Genomic DNA, 16,232 nt, shown 5'->3' with positions numbered 1-16,232 from the left:
CTATAAGGCCTCATGCACACGGCCGTTGTGCGTCCGTTCTGTGCATTGGGGACCACAATTTGCGGTCCTCAATGCACAGGCAACGTCCGTGCGGCTGCTGGGGCGGATCGAGACCCATTCAATTTGAATGGGTGCACGATCCGTCCGCACCGCAAAGAAATAGAACAACTTCTCTAGTGCTCTGTAGTGCTTCCATGGGTTTCCGATCCGTGCTTCCAATCTACATCTCTGATGCGGAGTGCACATGAGCCGTGCCCGTGTTTTGCTGACCCCCCGTATGCGGGCCGCAATACAGCCACGGGCACACAACGTCCATTTGCATCAGGGCCTAAGGCTGAGTTCACACTTCTGTTATTTAGTCAGTTATTTCCATCACTTATTGTGAGCCAAATTCAGGAGCCAAGCCTACTCTCGGATTAGGTAGCATGAATAGATCTGCGCTTGTTCTGGGGTTTATAAAATGCTGCCATGCCTTGCTCTCCCCTTCCCTCCCCTGATTTCCCTGGTGATTTACCTAACCCCTTTCCACATACTCTTTTACTGAGCACCATCTATTTTGTGAAATGCCTATTACATTATTAAAACACATTCTAAATAAAACTATACAATTTATTTTATTTGAAATAAAATTTATTAATACAAAATCATCAATGGAATAAGGAGAGGACATGTCCAATGAAATTTATAGTTCTTTTTCTCTGGAAAATACCACTTTTCATATTAATTTGCCATAAAACATTGCCACTAATTCTAAATACGCAGCTGCTGGTTATGTCTGGTTTTGCAACATCCTCTATTTAAAAGGATATTCTGGGTATGTTGAGTTATCCCATATCCAAAGGATACTTGGAAACTACTAGATTAGTGGGGTCCTACTCCTGGGACCCCTAATGATCACGAGAATGAGGGCAACTTACTTGGAGCCCCTTGAAATGAACAGATCGGCCCTTCTGGAATGCACATAGCTGCTCTATTCATTTATATGGGAGTTCCGTAGATAGTCAAGTACAGTGCTTATGAGTGCCTCAGAGCTATTTTCAGAAATCTTATAGAAATGGATGCACCAGCTGCTTGCACGCCCGACACTAGACACTCTGTTCCTTTTGAGGGTCTCCATGGGACACAATGTACTTTTTCTTATAATAGGCAAAGCAGTAAGACCACATTGATTTAACAGTTCTCCCCCTATCCAATGGATAGCGGATAACTTCACATAACTAGAAGTAAATAGGACAGAATTTCCAAACCAAAACCAAGAGTTGCTTTCCAGTAGTGGAACACATTTAAGTTATGTATTAGAAGTCATCCTGAGTCAGTAGATCCTACAATAGAGCTCCATACCTGCCAGATTTCCAACAAACAAAGAGTGTGTGAGCTCACTAAAGTGCCACAAGTTCGAGGATTATGTTATTTCTTTCCCTAGACCTTACACACCTATAGATTCTCCCTGATATGATCTTAGATGTTTTACAAAATTTGAGTTATGTCTAAAACATTCTCGACCTTCTGAACATAACTATGGTTTTTCCCCTGTGTGAATTCTCAAATGTATCTCATGACCCGTTTTATAGTTAAAATATTTTTTACATTCAGGATATGACAATGGCTTTTATCCTCTGTGACTTTTCAAATGTCCCGTAAGACTTCATTTATGGTTAAAGTATTTTGAACATTCCTGTACATGAATGAGACTTCACTTCGGTGTGAATTCTGAGATGTCTCTCAAGAGTTGATTTCTCTATAAAACTCTTGCCACATTCAGTGCATGAAAATGGCTTTTCCCCTGTGTGAATCCTCTGATGGTTCACAAGACTTGATTTCATAGTGAAACATTTCTTACATGCAGGACACGAAAAAGGCTTTTCTCCTGTATGAATTCTCTGATGTTTCACAAGAGTTGATTTCTCAGTGAAACATTTCTCACATTCAGGACATGAAAATGGCTTCTCTCCTGTGTGAATTCTCTGATGTGTTTCAAGATTTGATTTCTTGATAAAAAACTTCCCACATTCAGGACATGACAATGGATTTTCTCCTGTGTGACTTTTCAAATGTTCCGTAAGACTTGATTTTCGGATAAAGCATTTTGAACATTCTGTACATGAATGAGGCCTCACTTCTGTATGAATTCTGAGATGTTTCTCAAGAGTTGATTTCTCTGTAAAACTCTTGCCACATTCAGGGCATGAAAATGGCTTTTCCCCTGTGTGAATCCTCTGATGGTTCACAAGACTTGATTTCACAGTGAAACATTTCTCACATTCAGAACATGAAAATGGCTTCTCTCCTGTGTGAGTTCTCTGATGTTTAGCAAGATATGATTTCAGCTTAAAACAATCCCCACATTCTGAACATGAAAATGGCTTCTCCCCTGTGTGAGTTCTCTGATGTATAGCAAGATGTGATTTCAGCCTAAAACAATCCCCGCATTCTGAACATGAAAATGGCTTCTCTCCTGTGTGAATTCTGAGATGTTCAACAAGACGTGCTTTTTTAGTAAAACATTTCTCACATTCTGAGCATGGATATGGCTTCTCCACTATGTGAGTTCTCTCATGTTTCTCAAGATGTTGTTTACGTTTGAACAACTTCCCGCATTTCAGACATGAAAACTGACTCTCTGTTGTGTGAATTCTCTGCTGTTCAGGAAGTCTTGCTTTCTCTGGAATAGTTTTATCACATTCTGAATCTATAAATGGACTTTCATCTTTGTGATTTTTCTTGCATATAGATAGAGTTTCAGAACTTGCAAACATCTCTCCCAGTCTATGTCCAGTTCTATTATTGCAAACCTGTGATTGATTATCTTCTAATACATAAGAAGGAGATAAACGTAGATGTCTGTCTGAGCCTTTTATCAAGTCTTCATCTGAAAAATGAAATAATTTTATAAGATAATAGATTATTTTTTGATAAAAAGTGCAAATAAAAATATCTCAGTAACATTAAGTCAATAGCATTTATAGAAAACCTACCAAAATTAGAAATACTGACTTGCTGTTAAAAATAGACAAATGCATTATTTAAAAAGGCAGTCACCAGATTTTGTTTCACCAATTAAATTGCTGATACAAAGTTCCAATTAGAGGTCTCCTTGTAGAGCTGAACTGGGAATACAAAGCATCTCTGGCAACATACCATACTAGTCCATATGCAATAGGATAAAAAAATGGCAAATGTAATGCACATGTTTGCCAGTTTTTCTTTACATGGTCATGACCCCACCACACCTTAAAATGATTTGCTTACGCATAAATAAGTACAAATCATTAATTTTAATATGTATATACTTTTTACTTTGTAATATAGTTTATTTACCCTTATGGTTGATATCTATAGATTGGAATTCTAGGTCCATGAATATTTACTTAACAAGATGGTCCTTGCCTAGAAGTTAGGTCCAGTGCTCCCTTCTTCTGATTTTCGATTCAGAGAATTTAAGATCTCATCACCCCAGTACTGATTTTGAAGGATGGTCAATAGACATGAATCGGTAGAAGGACTGTCTTGTTCAGTGGATAAAATAATGTGACTGGAGGTCCAATCTATAGATACTGACCACAAAACTATATTGCAAAGTGAAAAGTATACACATATTGAAAGTAAAAGGGGTTTCCACTCTTTAGATATTGATGATGTTTCCTTGGATAGATCATCAATTTCAGATCTGTGGTTTTCCTACACCAGGTACCCCCATGATCAGCTGTTTTTGGCAGTCGGTGATGCCGGAGACAAAACTGAGGATTGAACTGAAACAGAAGTCTACATCTAGTGTGCAGTAACTGTGTTGGGTTCCAATAAAGTGAATGGGAGGTAAATAACATTATGCCAGCATGACCACTACACACTACACTGACATAGTATTGATGACCTATCTGTTATTGGCCAGAGAACACCTTGAGGGTCAAAAACATTCAGGATCTGCATCTCTTGTCATGAGCAGTAGCCTAAGGGTTTCTCTGGGAAATAATAAAGCAAAATTATTGAGATTAATGAAATATTACCTTACTATAAATACATCATCAAGAAGAGAGCTCATGGAGAGATGGCAGAAGTGTGCAGAGGATGCTCACAGACTGCCAATATAAATAATGACAGGGATCTGGTAATGGATTTATAGTAAAGTAATATTTCACTATTCTTAATGATTTTCTCGTTGTCTGAGATGAGGACTTACAGATTGGCACATGGATCCCAAAAGCCCCTAGAGACTGGCAGGTGGACCCAATTGGGACAACTACTACAGGTGGAGAAATGAGGATATGGAATATATTTTTTATATGGGAATATCACTAGAATCTGCTTTCTGATAGACATTGTTTCTATACACTTTATATCAGATTGGTCTAATGACAGGAATGTAATGAAAGGTAAATGAATTATTAATAATAATAACCTCCATTTTCACAATTTACGTTTTAACTCTATTTTATATAATTGTCCTCTGGTATCTCAGGTTCTTAATAATTCATTTATTCAATTGGTCAGTGCAAAAAATAACTTTACACAATAATTTTTTGGTTTGTTAATGATCTTTTTTAATATTATGTGCACTGATTGGCTTTGGGATAATAGTTGCTGTATTCTGTGCTGAGGTGTGTTCTATATAGAGACCTTAAATTCTGTATAGATACCTTTTTATTATATTACTATATACAGACATCTATAAAGGTGCTGGACAGATTCCCCCTGTCAGTAATCTTCTTTCCTCCTAATACTGATGCTTTGGTATTGTCCAGTGATGGCAGTCAGGATCGGTGATTGTCCGTGTTCCCGGCACAGTTACAGGTATGTAATATCACATGTATGGACACTGCGTGTACAATTACTTACACGCTACTGTGCAGACAACCACCAGTCACTGCTGCCATCACTAAAGACTTAGGGCTGTATTACACTGGCCAAAAGTCGGCCAGATAATCGTTAAGGAGCAATCATAGGAACCTGGCTGTGTAATACAGCCCCAAAAGTGCCAACAATAACCTTATGAAAGAACAAATGTTCATCGGGCAATCATGATTTTTAAGCATGATTTATCATTATTTACAGGCGGCAGATCGTGCTGCTGCTGGCAAACAATGAGTCAGTATGGGGACGAGCGATGGCATTAACAATCACTATTCCTCTTACTCTGGAGGAGATTACTACATATAATGGCAGCGGTCTCCTCCACTAGCAAGCAGTTAATTGCAAATGAGGAACTTTTCCTTCCCAACAATCATCTGCTACATCAGGAGGTCTAATACTTGTCTAATTCCCATTGTAAGAATTTCCTCTCTCTTACTGGGTCTGATTCTAAGGTTCAGTGCAAGAAATTAAATACAAGAAAAAGTTTATAAAATTGTATTGTAAATGGTGGAAAATCAGTGTCCAGTTATGATGGGAGTTATATGGAGATATACAAAGAGACATACAGAAGAGACATTACAAGCAGAGACACATTGTCCTTATACACAGCACAGATTATACTATTTTATAATTCCTTCCATTTACAGTCAGTTCAGTGATACTTACCAAACATGGACTCTCCACACACTCAGGACTTGATCTCCAGTCAGTGTCTTCTCCTCAGCAGGTCTTAATTCCAGCTTTCTGGGCCATGCTTGGGTCTTTTATACTCCTTTGGTGGCTATAGCTATCTGCTCCTCCTCTTCCTCCAGGAGACTCCCAGTCCCACCTTCATAATCAATGAAACCTTTCATCATCAGATCTGGCTCCCCTCATTACCATATACAATGGAAGAATAATGGTGCCTCCTCATCAACTTATTTAGCATTTTCTGGCCTCCTGAGATGGTCCTTCATTTACACATTGTATTTGCAGGGTAGAGACCTTTTGTTCACACTCCTATTTAGCATCTGTAAGAGATTCCAGGGATACCCCAAGACCTTTTCATATGAGAATCAGTGTAAACAATGAGCATTTTACATCCTGATGAGATAGATTCCATCCAGACATACAACCACATGACTCACCATCTATAATTCACATATATTAAATACTCCATATTATACCCAGTAAAACAGATTCATCATTCAAAAATACTTATTTTTTTCAGATCTCACCTAGAGGAGAAATGACTTAAAAAATATTAATTCTTTTTAACAATGTTATATTTCTTGCTTTTAAGGTTGTCAGGCTAAAACTTTTCAGTTGTCAATGATTCAGTTTAGTAAGACAAAATAGAACAGATAATCCTCCATATAATTTTATTTTCTATAAGGTTAAATTTGTAGCAATGACTACATTTACAGACATTTCTATATTATCTGTTTGCTCCCTCAGAAATGTTAAATCTCTTATCACATCAGATTTTTTTATATAATACAATTACTTCAATCTCCACATTATCTGCTCTATAATTTACTTGTGGCCATCACCATTATACAAGCTCAAGCTGTCCTCACCGGGCTCTCAGATCATCTCCGTAGACTAGTGATGATCGAGTACCAAAGTATTAGTGTGTTCGGGTGTTCGGGCCGAACACATAGCTATGTTCGTGTGCTCGACCGAGTACGCGAGTATAATGAAAGTCAAAGGGACACAACCGGGCACCCCTTGCTCGGAAAAGGGGAGGGTGCCTGGTCGATTGAAAAAGGTCAGAAAGTGACAGAAAAAACACTGAAATGGATCGGGAACGGTACGGGGACGATGTCTCGATGCATCTTGGACTCCTAGGTTGTTGCTGGGAACCATGTTGTTGGAGTTGTACGCCACTTTTACAGACTGACAAAAATACGCACAAAACTGAAGATAATATCTATTTTAGAGGAAAAAATTTTAGGAAACATTCTTTCCTGTATATTTACTTGTATATAAAGTGCAAGTGCTGCCAAAAATTACACGGAAGAGGCACTCCGATGAAACCTGTATATCACATAAAGGAGGACCTCATTCACATTGTGGTACAATTGTTCAGGTAGTGGGACTCTTACACTCATAAAGCCTGTGCACTGTGAAAGGTCTGCCAAAAATTACAAGGAATCGGCACTCCAATACACCCTTTATTACACATAAAGGAGGGCATCATACACACCCTTGAAAAATTATGATTGATGGCCTGCTGGTGACCCTCAAAAACATTAGGAGCAAGGTCCTGCTGTTGACCCTCTAAAACATTAGGGGCGAGGGCCTGCTGCTGAGCATTGCAAAAATGATGGGCGAGTGCCTGATGCGTAGCTGACCATTGGAAAAATGATGGGCGGGTACCTGCTGCTGAGCTGACCCTCTCAAATATTGTAGGTGAGGGGGAGAGTGGTCAACTGCTGATGTGAACGCACGCATCTCAGCGTTGCTCCGGCTCCCGAACTAAATCCTTCTCCATCCTCAGCCACATTCAGCAGTAAACATAGAGTGGACGGTGTGCAGAAGACGGAGACGACCCCGCAGATGTGTTATGGGCCCCAGCAAAGCTCAATCGGCCGCGGACCAGCTTAAAGAATTCACCAGGCAAGAAGGACAACATTGTGCCGCGAACTCTGCGCCACCACGCGCCTCTGTGACCCGCGGACAAGCAGCGATACAGGCGGAAGCGGCTGGCCCGGAGGTGCCCGTCCTTAACCCAAAAGAAGTCCATGATCAACTCCGGGCCGCTTACCTTACCGGGAAAATAGAGGAGGTGAGGGTGGATTTGGGCCTTCTGATGCATGACGCTCACCACCTGAGGGAGCGAGTGCGCCAAACAGAAGACCGGGTGTCTACCCTAGAGGATATTACCCGTCCCATGCACGCTAAACTACAAGAAGTGGAGAGCTCTGTACAGCTATGGAAACAGAAGTGCTATGATCTGGAGAATAGATCCAGACGGAATAACGTCAGAATACTGGGCTTACCGGAGAGGGCGGAAGGTCAAGACCCTGCAGCATTCATAGAAGATTGGCTTAAAACGGTGTTCCCAGTTGCCACCTTTTCTGCAGCTTATGCGGTGGAGAGGGCCCACCGAGTGCCCGCCAGACCACCGCCTCCAGGAGCACCACCGAGACCTCTCCTGGCTCGCATGCTAAATTGGAGGCATAGAGATCTGATACTCAGCCAAGCTAGAAACAAAGATGGCATCACATATGAGAATTCCAACATCTCATTCTTCCCGGATTTCTCCGCAGAGCTTCAGAAAAGAAGAGCCACCTTTTTATCTGTGAAAAGGCGTCTACGGGAGATGAATCTACAGTACTCCATGGTGTATACTGCCCGGCTACGAGTTGTGGACGGCGAGAAGACTATCTTCTTTACAGATCCTAAGGAAGTAGACTAATGGCTATCCAGAAGACCGGGACGCAGGTCCCCCCACTGACCAAATGAAGGATCCCTGAACTCCTCCAGTTTTCAATATTCCTGAGACGAGAGAAGCTGCCAAGGAAAGGACTCACAATACTTACTTGTTTCTTTATGATGAGACCTTTTGGTATCGTATAATGTCTCTTGTCTCAGTTCAGTTGTTGTTATAATTGGTGCTTAGTCACAAGGGTCCTTTTATTTTCCTTTTAAGCATAACCCTTTGTTAGCTTACTATTTCTGCTGATTGTTCAAAATGAGGTATCGGGTCAATGAGCAGCTACCTGCATTTGTATAACATCTTTTTACACTATGCAGGTCCCCGACCTTAAGGCCATGCAATACAATGGTGATCTGCTTAATCAGAATGTTCACAAATGGTTCTATCCGTTTCTGGTTTTGTTCTATTATTCTGTTGGGATATGGCACTATAGTTTCTCAGGGAGACAGTGGAAATTGTAGGTTAGACAGAAAGAGACGGAGGTACAGATGTTGATCAATGTGTCCGAGGGGAATACTCCTTACCACGCTCTCCACATACAAAAATGGCCGTCATGAAAGTTATGTCCTTGAACGTGAGAGGCTTGGGAGGCCCTAGAAAGAGGATAGCAGTGTTTTCCCATATTCATAAACATAACCCACATATCCTTGGTTTGCAAGAGACGCACCTAACAAATGATACGGGAGGTAGACTTAAGAAGCCCTGGATTCAGTGGTGTGCAAACGCATATGGGAACTCACACTCAAGAGGGGTTGCATTGCTAGTTCATCGCTGTCTTAGATGGGAATTGCAGCAACTTATTACAATATATATTTGTATTTGCGTATATAAATGGCAACCCATATGTAGTAATTAACATATATAACCCACCTCCGGCCAATACTGCAGTACTGCAGGCAGCTGCAGGTTTTGTAGCCCAGTATCCACTAGAATGATCTGTATGGGAGATTTTAACATGGTAATGAATAATGAACGAGACAGATTTAGAGATGGCCTTGCGGTTCACCCGGCTGTCGTTTTGTGGCGAACTTTGCGTGTTCGCGATTCGCCGAACATGAGAACATATGGAGAAATTTGCGTCCGCCATATTCTTTTACATTGTGAAGAAATTTGACCCATGACATATCCATCAGGTGGTACAGGACAGACCATTGAGACATTTCAGCACATGGACATACCCCTACCTTATAAATAAACCTGATCTGGCCGCGATTTTACATTCAGTGTTTTGCCAGTGTAGGGAGAGGTTGCTGTGTGGTGCAGGGATAGGCTGTTAGGGACACCAAACGCTAGCTAATAGGGCCACAAAAGTCATTTTAAGCACTAGTATAGGTGTGCTATCGATATGTGTGATACACAGAGGGGTGCAATATACTTATAATATACTTTTATAATGAGTCAAAAACACATGGATCTATATAGTGATCACCTGGAAGTCAGGGGCCTAAGGGCTAGGGGCTTACTAGGGCCATTTTTTATATAGGGTAACGTTCCGGACGGGGTCGCTCTTATCAGGGCGGGTGGTCTGTGGTTAGGCTATCAGGGCTAGAATAGCACCCTCCTGTTGGGCAATATCAGGGACAGTTCTTTGCCCACCCTGTCCTTCAATACCACATCATCATCTAGCCCAGTAATAGATGTTTTTTGCTTTCCCTCCGGGATTCATGGATGTGCACTAGAACCCCCTCGGATTGTGGTAGGTAGGACATATGGTTTCTGATTTGGTGCCGCCGAGCACTTGTTATTGCCAATCACATCTATGCTTTTTGCTTAAAGGGGTTCTGCACTTTGTTTTAACTGATGATCTATCCTCTGGATAGATCTTCAGCATCTGATCGACGGGGGTCCAACACCCGGGACCCCCGCCGATCAGCTGTTTGAGAAGGCAGCGGCGCCGTCACGACTAGTATCAAACTAGCGTGGGCGGGGCTAAGCTCTGTTCACTTGGAGTTTAGCCCCACCCACGCTAGTTAATCCTAGTCGTGACGTCACTGGGCCAGCGGTAAACAGTGAGAAGGCTGCGCCGCTGCTGGAGCACCGCTGCCTTCTCAAACAGCTGATCGGCGGGGGTCCTGGGGGTCGGACCCCCGCCGATCAGATGCTGATGATCTATCCAGAGGATAGATCATCAGTTAAAACAAAGTGCATAACCCCTTTAACTTTAATAATTTCTTTTATTTTCATTTTGAGGGATATCTTTTCCATTCACACGTCCGCAAAATGGGTCCTCATCCATGGGTCCTAATTTTGTGGAACGGGTGCAGACCCATTCATGTGGGCCGGAATGTGCTGTCCGCATTCGCATTTGCGGATCTGCACTTCCGCATTTGTGCTTCCGTTTCCGTAAAAAAAAAAAACATGTCCTATTCTTGTCCGCAATGGCATTTTCTATTATAGTGCCGGCGATGTGCGGTCCACAAATTGCGGAATGCACATTGCCGGTGTCCACAAAACAGTTACGGACGTGTGAATGGACCCTCAAAGTAAAATTATTAAAGGTTGCGTTTTATCTTTATGCATATTCTAATGGATTGCCTTCCTTGTACAATGTTATAATATACAGTCAGGTCCATAAATATTGGGACATCTACACAATTCTAACATTTTTGGCTCTATACACCACCACAATGGATGTGACATGAAGCAGACAAGATGTGCTTTAACTGCAGACTGTCAGCTTTAATTTGAGGGTATTTACATCCAAATCAGGTGAAAGGTGTAGGAATTACAACAGTTTGCATATGTGCCTCCCACTTGTTAAGGAACCAAAAGTAATGGGACAGAATAATAATCAAATAATCAAACTTTCACTTTTTAATACTTGGTTGCAAATCCTTTGCAGTCAATTGCAGCCTGACGTCTGGAACGCATAGACATCACCAGACTATGAGCTGAGCGCTGCGATTGGCCAGCGCTACAGCCTGGGAGAAGGAGACGCCGGCAAGCTCCTCCCAGTTGAGCCGAAAATCTGAAGATACCGGAGCCTATACCGGGAGAACGGAGCGGCGCCCAGGGATAATAGTAAGTGCAGGGAGATCCCTGGGCGCCGCTCTCCATGTCTGTATGCTTAGTTTAGATTTTTTTTATTGTAGTGAAAGGTCCTCTTTAAGCAACAAGGATTTGAAGTTGGTAACCAGGCAGGTAATCTATTAGCTCATGTGGTCCGTGGTAATAATGCGGCACCACCGATACTTCGAATACAGAGCGCAGAGGGTATGGTTTTAGAGACACTACCTACGATACTAAAAAGATTCCAGGAGTTTTATCAAGATCTTTATAGATCTGAGGCACATTATACGACTCTAGAACTGAAAACCTACATGCAGGAGGTGACGTACACGCAGTTAAATGCTCAGGATAGGGATCTTTTGGAAAAAGATATTACCCTAGAAGAAATACAGCAGGCCATTCGGGAGTTAAACCAAGGGAAAGCGCCAGGCCCAGACGGCATCCCTTTAGAGGTTTATATTAAATATATAGATATACTAGGCCCCCAACTGAAAAAAAATGTATAAGACAGCCCTGCTTGCCGGAATCACTATACGATGCAACCATAGTGGTAATTCTAAAACCTGTCAAAAACCCTTCAGAGTGCGGCTCTTATAGGCCGATATTATTGAACCTAGGTGATAAAATCCTCACTAAAGTCCTAGCTAATAGACTGAACAGAGTCATCACAACTATAGTGCATGAAGATCAGACTGGCTTCATTCCTGGTCGATCGACTTCCAATAATATTAGAAGGGCCCAAGTAGTTTCGCAAATTGGGGTGGCTAAGAATGAAAAATGGGCCCTGGCTTCATTAGACATGGCCAAAGCATTCGACTCTGTTGAGTGGCCATACCTATTTGAAGTATTACACTGCTTTGGTTTTGGCCCAGTATTCATAAAATGGATCCACATTATCTATAAGAAGCCCTGGGCAAAAATGTTTGTAAATGGTTCTCACTCAAAACAATTTACACTGAACAGAGGTACACGCCAGGGATGCCCCCTTTCGCCTCTTTTATTTGCAGTAGCTATAGAACATCTAGCACTCAGGATACGCCAAGATGTGATTTATAGAGGAGCTGCTATGGGTGGGAGAGAGGATAGACTGGGATCATACACTGATGATCTGATTTTATTAATGAGCGATGTGGATACCACCCTCCCAAGGGCTATAGAATTAATAGAAAATGTTTGCCTCTTTCCGGGCTTACATATAAATTGGACCAAATCAGCGTTAATGCCCCTTTGGACAGATGACTGGCCAAATACATATTGTAATCTTCCAGTAGTAGACCAGTTCAAATATTTAGGTATTGTCATCACAAGAGATCCCTCTGAATCATTTACAACAAATATAGCGCCCCTAGAGTTGCTATTCGCTGAAAAATTTAGTGCGTGGAAAAATCTTCCCTTATCAATTATGGGGCGAGTAAACCTCATCAAAATGGTTCTCTTGCCTAAAGGCCTATACCTACTGGAACATGCTATCACACCTGTACCCAGAAGCTTCTTTGACTGCTTACACTCCATGATGGCAACCTTCATCTGGGGGAAGGCCAGGCGAAAATTAGCAATTCATACCTTGCAGAGAACAAAAATACAGGGAGGGGCGGCTTTACCTGATTTCTTCCTGTATTTCTTGGCAGGTCAACTCAGATACCTAATACATTAGGTGTCGCAGTCCCCATTGCCTGCTGCGGAACTCTATTTGCAGGAGTACTTACAATTACACTCTTTATGGCCGGTATTAGAAAACATACAAATATTTACCAGGAAAGCTCTACCCCTGCATAGACTGGCGCATCAGGTTTGGAAGGCGGCAAAACTTCCATTCTATAGTGATTTTCCCGATGCGCTGCCCTTATGGGATAATCCCATGTTTCCGCACTTAACGAACCATGATGGAACACTATCTTGGAGGTCACACGGGATAGCAACTTTAAGTGATTTATATGAAAATGGGGTACTGTATTCCTTCACCCAAATACAAGAGAAGTTCGGAGTCCCTCGAACACTATTTTTCAGATTCCTACAGGTTAGATATGCCCTGTCGGCACAATTTGGGAGCACTAATAAATCTATATCATCATATCCACTAATTGGAATATTGAAGACACAGGGTCCCAGAGGCATTGTGTCCTCCCTATACACACATCTCATAAATTTTAAAATGTCCCTGACTCAATTGAATATTGAAAGCAAATGGAAAAACAACATTCCACAACTCACCGTAGAAGAATGGAATGAGGCTCTTGAGGCTCATACTAGAGTCTCACCCTCAATAAATAATAGGCTGATACAGCTATTCGTATTACACAAAAGCTATCTTACTCCCACCAGGCTGCACAAAATGGGTAAACTCAATCACAACAGATGTCACAGATGCGCTGATCCTAATGCAGACTTCTGGCACATGATCTGGGGATGTAATTACATTCACGGTTTTTGGAGGGAGATAGTATTGTTACTTTCGACCGTGGTTTCCCCTCCTGTCCCTGTGTGCCCCAGGTTGTGTCTACTAGGGATTGTAGATGAGGAAACGTGGACACATAACAACTGAATATTTCTTAGGGAGACTTTATTTCTTGCTAGAAAGGCAATTGCAATCAGATGGATGGCGGATAGATTGCCCACTGTTAATTAATGGAAGCTTTTGGTGAACCAAATAATTCCAATGGAAAACATAGTGTTTAAGAATAGAGGTTGCCCACAAAATTTTTAAAAGGTATGGGGAGAATGGTGCTCCTCTTCGCTAACTATGTCTGCAAGATTTGGGTCTAGTAGGGAGGGATTGATACCTTAATGGGACTCATGTATATGTGAAGGGTTTCATAATGTACTAGCTTGTAAGACCTGGATTGTGATGATAGGGGATGAATAAGAGTAGCACAATTGATGTGGTTTACTACAATGCCTGTCTCTTTTTTTGTACAAATTACTGTGAATTGTATGCCATATCTGACTTGTTAAACTTTAATAAAACGAGTTAAAAAATATATATTTTAGTTGAGGGCCTGCAGGTGAGCTGACCCTCTCAAATATTGTAAGTGAGGAACTGCAGTTGAGCTGACCCTCTCAAATATTGTCGGTGAGGGCCTGCAGTTGATCTTATCCTCCCTGAAGAGGGACATGAAGAGATCTTGTGCACTGATTCCCAAACTCTTCAGCATCCACAGTCAGAAGATGACGGTGGGGAATGGCAATTAGTGTTTCACGAGGTGGATGATGGGGATGAGACACAGTTGTCAATAAGTGAGGGTCTTGAGGAGGTCAACACAAGTCAGGAGGATGAACAGAGTGAGGAAGTGGAAGAGGGGGTGGTGCCCGATGACATCACTGACCCAACCTGAGAAGGTGGCAAGCCAAGCGAGGACAGCAGTACAGATAGGGAGGGATCCACAGCACCGCAACAGGCTGGAAGAGGTGTGGAATGGCAAAAGGGAAAATGCGGGCCACACCAAATAGGCCCACGTTAAGATGTCCCTAACCCAGGTATTTGAACTTAAGCACAAATACCCAGCCTCCCACCCACAGGCCATAGCAATAAATGCACACCTGAAAAAATTGCTACCTCTGGAAATGTTGCCATTTAGGCCTGCGGCCTGAGGCCGCCACTATTTTTCTTGGTGTGCCGTCCTGGAATTACACCAGAAATGGTGTCCCGTAACATCACGCGTGCCCTGGCCAACACAGTTATTGTGAAGGTCCACTTAATGACTGACACACGGATAAGTGCTTCTGGGAAGGGAGGCTACATTTCCGTGACAGCACACTGGGTTAACCTTGTGGAGGCCGGAAGCGAGTCTTACCCTGGGATGGCACAGGTGCTACCAACGCCAAGCATTGCGGGCCCCTATTCCATCAGGATTTTCACCACCACCTACATTAGTTGCAGCAAATCCCCCCTTCTCCTACTCCTACTCCACTTCCACCTCTGAATTCTCATCTTGCAGCACCAGTTAGCCATCAGTCAGTAGCCGGAAGCAGTGTAGGACAGCAGTGAGGAAGCGAAAACAGGCGGTGCTGAAACTCATTTGCTTAGGTGACAATCAGCACACCACCGCAGAGCTGTGGGACCAGACTGAGCTGTGGCTCTCGCCACTCAACCTACAATTTGGCATGGTTGGTTGTTATATCTCATAATGGCCGTAACTTGTTGGCAGCTTTGGAGCTTGGCAAGCTCACACACATGGCAATCATACAGCATATATGTCCCATGCACAACAAAGATCCCAGACTTATACATTAATACAAATAACAACATAACACACAAGAGTGGAGGTAAACCAATGGCATGGCCTGTTAATTAACTCATAAACAACCAAATAACCATAACATATTTTACAACCATACACCATAATAACAATAATAATACCAACAATAATACAAACACAAACCATAATAATAACAGAACAGAATGTCATTGCGGAAAAAATTACAGATGACAACACTGGCGGCAGAGTCCGTAGTTGCTTGGTCAACACAGGAGGAGAACACACAGCAGTTCCAACAGAGGCAGGAGAACACTCTCCACGGCCTGGAACAGTTTCATGACACCCCACCAGCACCCTCACCCTGATGCGCGGCCTAGTGTCACAAGGCGGGAAACGTTTTGGAAGATGGTGAATGTAGCAGACCGTGTCTGCGTACTGAATGATCCTTCTGTGCCTTACAACCATTGGGTTTCCAAGCTGGACAATTGGCATGAACTGGTACTCTACGCCTTGGAGGTACAGGCCTGCCCTGCCGCCGGCGTTTTGTCAGAGCGGGTATTTAGTGCTGCTGGGGGCATACTAACTGATAAGTGCATCCATCTATCAACTGAAAATGCTGACAGACTCTTAAAAAAATAAACAAGGCCTGGATTGCCCCTGACTTCTCTACTCTACCAGATGAAAGCGTCTGAACATAAAGGCACTTTAAATGTGTTGTTTATAATGTACTGAATACACCGTATTCATATGCACCT

At 42.4% G+C, this 16,232-nt stretch overlaps 1 protein-coding gene across 1 annotated transcript in view; it reads right to left on the bottom strand.

Annotated features, from left to right (window-relative positions):
* Positions 1 to 7,648, bottom strand: part of LOC120993595 (zinc finger protein OZF-like) — a gene marked incomplete at its 3' end in the record, with an annotated part of 44,091 nt that extends 36,443 nt beyond the window's left edge. The window contains exons 1-3 of the mRNA XM_040422070.1: positions 7,598 to 7,648; positions 2,976 to 2,997; positions 2,513 to 2,869 (exon numbers count right to left, since the gene is read on the bottom strand). Of these exons, the coding sequence (XP_040278004.1) occupies positions 2,513 to 2,869; positions 2,976 to 2,997; positions 7,598 to 7,648 (430 nt within the window). The remainder of the gene's footprint in view (positions 1 to 2,512; positions 2,870 to 2,975; positions 2,998 to 7,597) is intronic.
* Between the last annotated feature and the right edge of the window lie 8,584 nt (positions 7,649 to 16,232).

Source organism: Bufo bufo, chromosome 3 (assembly GCF_905171765.1).
Source record: "Bufo bufo chromosome 3, aBufBuf1.1, whole genome shotgun sequence".
Classification (NCBI taxonomy): Eukaryota; Metazoa; Chordata; class Amphibia; order Anura; family Bufonidae; genus Bufo; species Bufo bufo.
Note: the sequence above shows the minus strand (reverse complement) of the source record. Positions and strands in the feature narration are given on the sequence as shown.